The sequence below is a fragment of the Pterocles gutturalis genome, unplaced genomic scaffold, assembly GCF_000699245.1.
Source record: "Pterocles gutturalis isolate BGI_N339 unplaced genomic scaffold, ASM69924v1 Scaffold53262, whole genome shotgun sequence".
Lineage (NCBI taxonomy): Eukaryota > Metazoa > Chordata > Aves > Pterocliformes > Pteroclidae > Pterocles > Pterocles gutturalis.
The window spans coordinates 1-7,329 of NW_010117533.1; the positions used below are offsets into that span (position 1 = coordinate 1).

The 7,329-nt window shown below is 41.8% G+C and overlaps 1 protein-coding gene across 1 annotated transcript; it reads left to right on the forward strand.

Moving 5' to 3' along the window:
• Nucleotides 1–70: 70 nt before the first annotated feature.
• Nucleotides 71–6,374, forward strand: PUS1 (pseudouridylate synthase 1; the record flags this gene model as incomplete). Its single annotated transcript, XM_010075804.1, has 5 exons — nucleotides 71–322; nucleotides 1,756–1,893; nucleotides 2,605–2,707; nucleotides 2,975–3,672; nucleotides 6,087–6,374. Coding segments are annotated over 5 exons (1,242 nt in total), but the record flags the coding sequence as incomplete, so codon positions are not given.
• Between the last annotated feature and the right edge of the window lie 955 nt (nucleotides 6,375–7,329).

Sequence of the window (7,329 nt, forward strand, 5' to 3'; positions counted from 1 at the left end):
TAGACCGCCCGGGGTGCCCGCTGTGCTGCTCCGGGGCCGGGCTGGCCCAGCCCCGCGGTGTCTCGCTGAGGCCTGTCCGCTGTTCTGTCCCTGGCAGGGTCTCACGATGGCTGAGGGCTTGAGAGCGGCGGCGGGCAGCCAGACAAAGAGACTGAACAGCAGCGGTGAGGCGGTGGAAAGGCTGGAAGAAAATGGACATGACAGTAAAAGGCTGAAGAAGGATGCGGATGAGGAGTATGCAGAGGATCAGAGTAAAAAGTCACCCAAAAGGAAGATCGTGTTGTTGATGGCGTATTCAGGGAAAGGCTACCATGGGATGCAAGTATGTGGTTTGACAAAAGAACACCGCCTGTTAGGCCTGTAACTGTGGTCATGGTGTCTGAGTGGGGAAGCAGTTGCACCTTCAAAAGGTGGGGCAGTAACAGCACATGCCTGGGTTCAAATGGCTTGGTGGTAGCTTGAATAAAAAAAGTCAGTGGTACATCTCTGCTATTTGGTGAGTCCAGTGAGTCTGCCTTTCGTAGATCTTTCAGAGACTGTGCTGCAGACAAGGCTCTTGAGGAGACTTGAGACGGGCACTGCAGTTCTGTCAAAGCCTGAAGTGCTGTCTCGTGATCCTCTTCTGACCAGTGCTCCAGGATTTGGGCTGAGTTTTCCTTAGGTTGCACCTCGGGTTGTGTCACTGTGTTACGAAAAACATACATAAAGATTCTGTAGAACTGTGTATTTGAATGAAACAAATTCGCATCTATGTTGCTGTCTCTTTAACTTTTTAAAGAGTTTATCTGTACTTGAAGATGTTGTAAATGGCCCTTTTTCTGATGTGCTCTAATGGGGTGGCTTACAGCAGTTTAGAAACAGGAAAACTGTTGCCAGACTTGTGTGTTTCCCTGTGGAAGAAAAGGGATGTTGCTTTGTTACAGCACCAGTGTACGGGCACTGCTGCAGCACCAGACGTGCCCATGCAGGGCTGGTTTTGTGGCACACGGTGTCAGCAGCAAGAGGATGATTTTGCTCCATCTGCCGCTCGTCTCAGAGTACTGCAAGCTCCATATGTGCTCTTGAGGTGTGCTTCAAAAGCTTCATGGCATAATTGATAAGATTGATCGCAGGCGGGGAAGGAAGTCTGTCATGCTTATGCAACAAAGCAGATTTGTTCAACAGCAGTAAGCCTTGTGCTTGTGGGCACATCCCTGTAAGTGCCAATCAGCTTTACTGCTTTTGTAGTGGAATGGTGTGTGTCGAGGTGTGTGCTTTGAAGCCTTACACACAAGCGGAGTTGTGCATTTGTTGTAGTTCATCTGTGAGTTGAGTGCAGGAGTACAGTAGTCTGCATTATACAACAGCTCAGGTGAACTGAGCAAAAGAACCCAATCTGTTTTCTAGAAGCAGAATTTGCAGAGGCTGGGTTTGGAGCTGTTAACTTGCAGGCACTGGAACAGTATTTCGTTGGTGCTGTTTCATGCCATTGAAGGAATCACCAAAAAACTCTATTGCAGAAGTACTGCCCAGTGAAATGAAAGATGGTCCTTTGCTTGCTGTAACAGTAAAAGGTAAATCAGAGTGTAGATGTTTTATTAAGACTCTCTGGTAGTTAGTTTTGTTAGAGAATGGCAGTGCTTTTAGGGCTATGAAGGGAAGACTTTTAAAGAATTTCACAACAGTGTTCGATTAACAAAATTTTTCAGTTATCATCAGTTATCCCATTATTACTATTTGTTCTATTTCTTATTTTTACTATATATCCTGTTCTAGAGAAATGTGGGATCGTCGCAGTTCAAGACAATTGAAGATGACTTAGTCTCTGCCCTTGTTCAGTCAGGCTGCATCCCAGAAAACCATGGGGAAGACATGAAGAAAATGTCTTTTCAGCGGTGTGCTCGAACAGATAAGGTACGCTGGTTAGGGCCTGTGCTCTCATAACTCTGGTGTATCCCCGCCAGGGCTACTGGGATTGACTGGTAAAGTGTTGTCTAGAGTGAGATCCAATAGCAGGTACTATTCACAGTGAATGTTGCTTGAAAATTCTCCTTTCATCCGCTACTAAACTTCAGTACAAGCAGATACTTAGACAGTGCAGGATGTTGATTAGATGGTGTTTGTAAAGCTGGTGCTTTGTACCTAAGCTTTGTGTTTCTGTCATATTCATCTGCTTCAGCCTCCCAGCCTGCCACTGCTCCTTGTTGTTGCTGCCTGGTTGATGTGGTGCCTGAGAGTTTAGCTGCATCTCAGTTGGTTTCAAGCCTGCCACTGTGGGGTTGTAAGTCTGAACTGGAGTTCATGGCTGATGTTATGTATAAGTCATTTCTTTTCAGCTGTTGCTTTACTTACTAGCACATACAGTGAGATGTCATAGAAGGGAGCGCAATGTTCTGCTATCTAAGATTGCTAAGGTGCTGTATGGCCATACAGCACCAGCAGGTCTTCCAGGAGTACTCTGACTTGGATTTCTGCCTGTGGCCTTGCCTTTACCTCGCTTCAGCCTGAAATGACCAGTGAGAGAAAGGAATAAACTTGTTCTGCAGCTATTTCAATTCTGCAAGTGCTATCCCAGAGCTTCCAAGGTACATAATTATGTGGTTGTGTGTTTTATGGTTTTTATAGGGTGTGTCTGCAGCTGGACAGATTGTGTCGCTAAAGGTCAGGCTAATAGATGACATCTTAGAAAAGATCAATAACCACCTTCCTTCTCACATCAGAATTCTGGGTAAGGATACTGGAATGGGCAGAGAAGAGGTTTTCAAAGAGGAGCTTTCTCCTGCAGAAGTTCTTTCCCTTACCATTATAATTTTACTCATAAGCAGTTTAGTTTTAACATGACTCCATATGTTTCTGTTAGTTTGAAATTAGAGTCCTATAAAATAAACCTTTTTATCTTTTGATTGTATTTTATTTAAAAAGTATTCTTGTTGGTAGGATCACAGTTGGGTTGTAACCTACTGATTCAAAAACCTAATGTCACTTTTAAAATAAGGTCTGAAGAGAGTCACTGGAGGATTCAACTCCAAAAACAAATGTGATGCCAGAACCTACTCTTACATGCTGCCAACATTTGCCTTTGCCCATAAAGACCATGAAGTGCAAGAAGAGGTTTATCGACTGGACAAAGAGACCCTTGAAAAAGTCAATAAACTGCTTGCGTGCTATAAAGGAACGCACAACTTCCACAACTTCACATCTCAGAAGGGACCCAGGGACCCCAGTGCCAAGCGGTACATAATGGAGATGTACTGCGGGGAGCCATTCGTGAGGGAAAACATGGAGTTTGCCGTGATCAAAGTGAAAGGTCAGAGTTTCATGATGCACCAAATACGGAAGATGATTGGGCTGGTGATAGCTATTGTGAAGGGTTACGCTGCTGAGTCCATCATAGAGCGCAGCTGGGGGGAGGAGAAAGTAGATGTCCCCAAAGCCCCAGGACTTGGGCTGGTCTTGGAAAGAGTACACTTTGAAAAATACAACAGACGTTTTGGAAATGATGGGCTGCACGAGCCACTGGAGTGGACAGAGGAGGAGGAGAAGATTGCTGCTTTCAAAGAGCAGTATATCTATCCTACCATTATCAACACAGAAAGGGAAGAGAAATCCATGATGAACTGGCTAAACACCCTCTCCATTCATGACTTCAACTCTTCTGTTGTTGGGATGCCCACTAACAACAAAAATTCAAAGGTAATGATTGAAACCATTCTTTTATCAAATGAAAGCTGTCAAGTTGAAGTAGCTCTTCCCTTTGTAACATTTTTGTTTTTCATGAGTATGCCATGGAAGATGACAGTCATCCGGAGTATGAAATGTTCATTATCTTTTCCATCTTGGTGCACTTGATGATAGTGGAATGAACTAACAAAGGGTTGTTTTTGCAGCGTTTTGCAGGGGGCAGTTGAGGGAGGGAGGAAGGAATGCTTTAAAGCAGACACCAATTTGCAGAATAATGAACTGGCAACAGAAATTGTGGACACGTTACTAGCCTTTGCTATTGTGAAGCTGTTGGAGAGCTAGTTTTCAGGTTGACAGTTTCTCTTTAAAAACCTGCTGGCTCTTTGTGTTCGCTGATTTTTGGCTAATCTCATTTTGTGTAATGCCCTGTTCACTAGATAAGGTTTGGAATAGCTGGGACGGGGTGGGTGTGGAAATTTAGGACCAGCTTTTTTAAGTAAATGCCATGAGCTCAAAGTGGGTCATCAGGACAATTACTGAGTACAATGAGATATTGGAAAATGTGATTTCTGACAACAGGACCTGCTGTCAGCTGTAACTTGCAATAAAACAAAATTGTAGAATACATTTTTAACCAAAAGACAATTTCCGTTTTAAGTTAAAGAATTTTTTTTTCTGGTTGAGATGCAGAATAGCGTCACAAGAAAAGAGTGAAAGATGTTTGGGATGTGCCAGAAGTAGGTTGGAAACCACATGAGGAATCTTGAGTCAAACTCAAAAGTATTTATTTAAATTGACAACCACTGGAGTGACTTATAATACAGCAGTGCTTGACTTGACAAGTCCCTGATCAAACCAATCTAACTTTGAAGCAAGCCCTGCTTGAGATGAGAGTTGGCTTTGATGACTTAAAGATACTTTACAGTTCTGTATGTAATTCACATTTGTCTTGGTCACAGGGCTGGCAAATCCTAGAAGGACTAACGATGGGCAGGGCTAAAAGTTCTGTGTAGTGCAACTCAGAAGAAGATAATGACCTTTTTTCACTTATCTTTATTCAGTCAGCTTTATTTTGTGTAGGTAATTATCCTGCTCTGAAGAATGTTAGGTTTAATCCTGTCTCTGTCATTTTTTTGTTTGAGAGTTTCAACATGTAAAATAAAATGTACAGCCTCGTTGAATAGTATAAGCAAGATACCAGAAATTTCTCAGGGTTATTTTTGTGCTTGTAATTGTTTTTATGAAGTGTAGTGCTGTATGAGGACATTTGTGACAGGAGGTTATGACAAATGCCACACTATTTTGGTTAAATGGGACCCAAAGGGAGCGTGTGGTGCAGAGAGTCCTCACCTTGCTCAGGGGTCTGGATGATAATGTTGCCAGGATTTAACTGCTGACAGGTTCAGAATCACTGATGTATTGCTAGAAGGAGGCAGGTCTGTGCGCTTTAGATAAACTCAACCAAATATGGTTTTGGCATCACAGCACAAGCTGTCTGGAGAAGGATAAATAAGGGATGATATGAACAAGACTCCTTTGAGATTTTGCAGGCTGTTTGCACTTCAGTGAGCTGTGCTGGCTGTTAAGAAGGCAACTGTTGAAGTCTCTTGGAATTTGTTTTGTAGTGGGATATTAAATTGTCAGTGTTAAATTCACAGGATTTGGGGGTTTATGTTTTCAGCAAGTGGTGTTGGGGAAAAAAGGGAGCAACTGCAGCCATATTGTCATGTTGATCTTTCTTTACAAAATCCTTTGATGCCCATCATGTCAGTCAAAATACTTGCTTCAAAAAATTATGTAAAACTCCCCAAACTTATCACAGTGCTGTATTGAGTTACTCCTGAGGAAGTGGCTCCCAGTTAAGAACTCAGACCTCAGTTTCCTTTAAGTTGCTAACCTTTGTAGTATTTCCCTAATACCACTCTGTACAACTGACTTCATTTTTAAACATTAGTGAGCCCTTGCATATCTCTAATACAGTTTGGACATAAATTCTGTGCAGCGGACAAGCAAAATTCTCAAATCTGTCTTTAAACAATGTAACAAACAGCTTTTGAGGCACTTACATGAAAAAAGCACTGGTTAACTTGTCTTACCTACATTTATTTTAAATGTGAACTTTTCATACTATTACTCCACTTGTAAGTTTCCCACATACTGCAGGTTGCAATCATGCAGCTGTAAATGCAAATGAGAAGAAATTTCTTCTACTGGTGAGTGTAATCCAATGTACAAATTTTGTGCTACAAGAAGCATCATTTACCATCACAGAAGCTTGTTACAATATATGGGTCTAAGACATGAAGTTGGGATCTAGCCCCATTTTCTTATACTTTTGGAAAAGCTTAAAGTCAATGTCTTTGATTTAGGTCAGTCTCTAGATGTAAATGAAATACTGACAAACCATTTTCCGTTTTACTTTACAGAACAGCAGCGATCTCGAAGGCAGCGATGGTTGTGATGATGATTCCGACTGAGCCAGTAAGTGGCTGCACATGGGACCCTTACTGCTTGCAGTTTGCTTCGTCTACAAAAAAGTGGCCTTTCTTCATCCAAGAATCCAGTAAAGCAGGGGTTTGTGTGCTTGCAGAACAAGAACCGGATGCCCAGGAGAAACTGGGAGGGGAAAACAGTGCAGTAGAAAGTGTAAAAGAGGCTTTTTATACCACTGACTGATTCACCTGACTGGTATACTTGAAAATAGAGTAATGAGAATATCTCAATTGCTATTTGAATAATGTTTTTATTATATGTTTACCTGGAAAATGGTATTTTAAATATGTATAAGCTCTACATAAAGATGGGGCAAATTAATTTAGTATACTCTCTTTTTGATTATTATAATGAAGTTATGATTCCATGAACTTTTCATTTATCTTTTTTATTATTTTATTCACCTGATCTCTAAACACCGTTAAGCATTTATTTTCCATGTCATCTGTGACTTTCCTGTGGAATAACATGCATGGGTTAGGAACTCATTATCATGCTGACTGTTGTGAAATCTTCTCATATTGAAAAAAATTTTCTGTGTTTTCTGAAGCTTTGCACGTCTAAAAGAAATTATTCCTTACTCAGTGAGAGGTCTTAATTTTGGAATGTGGACTGAACCATATATTTTAAGATGAGACCTTTTATTTGGGAGACGTCATCTTGCCAGTATGGACCGCATGCTTGAGCAGACTCAAGAACATAGATCCACAGCTACGTGTGCAATTGGGCCTTTACTGCCTGAAGCGTCGTTTCACAGACGTGAGGAGAAGATGTCAATTAATTGTTAGGACTGCAGTTCAAAGTGTGCAGCCATGAACGTTCTAGCGTTGCCTGTGGTGTATCACTAAATGTGTTGCTGCTGGTTTAGTATTTCTGGTTTTAGTGGAAACTATCTAGCCACCTGCTAGATTCAGGGATGAATCCATATAGCATGCGTGAAAGGAATGGTGCTGACTCCCTCTGGGCTTTAATCAAGTCTGCCTTCACTTTGTGTGTGTGAACTCATTCCTATCAAGCTGCTCAGAACAGAGGAACATGTGCAGTGATACAGGAAGCACATATCCGAGGACTGTCTTCCTTTGGGATCAATTTTAATTTTCTGTGTTTTGAGGATCTGCATATTCTGGAGTTCTCCTTTCCCCAAGTGTGGTTTGACTTGTGGTTCTTGTTTCCAAC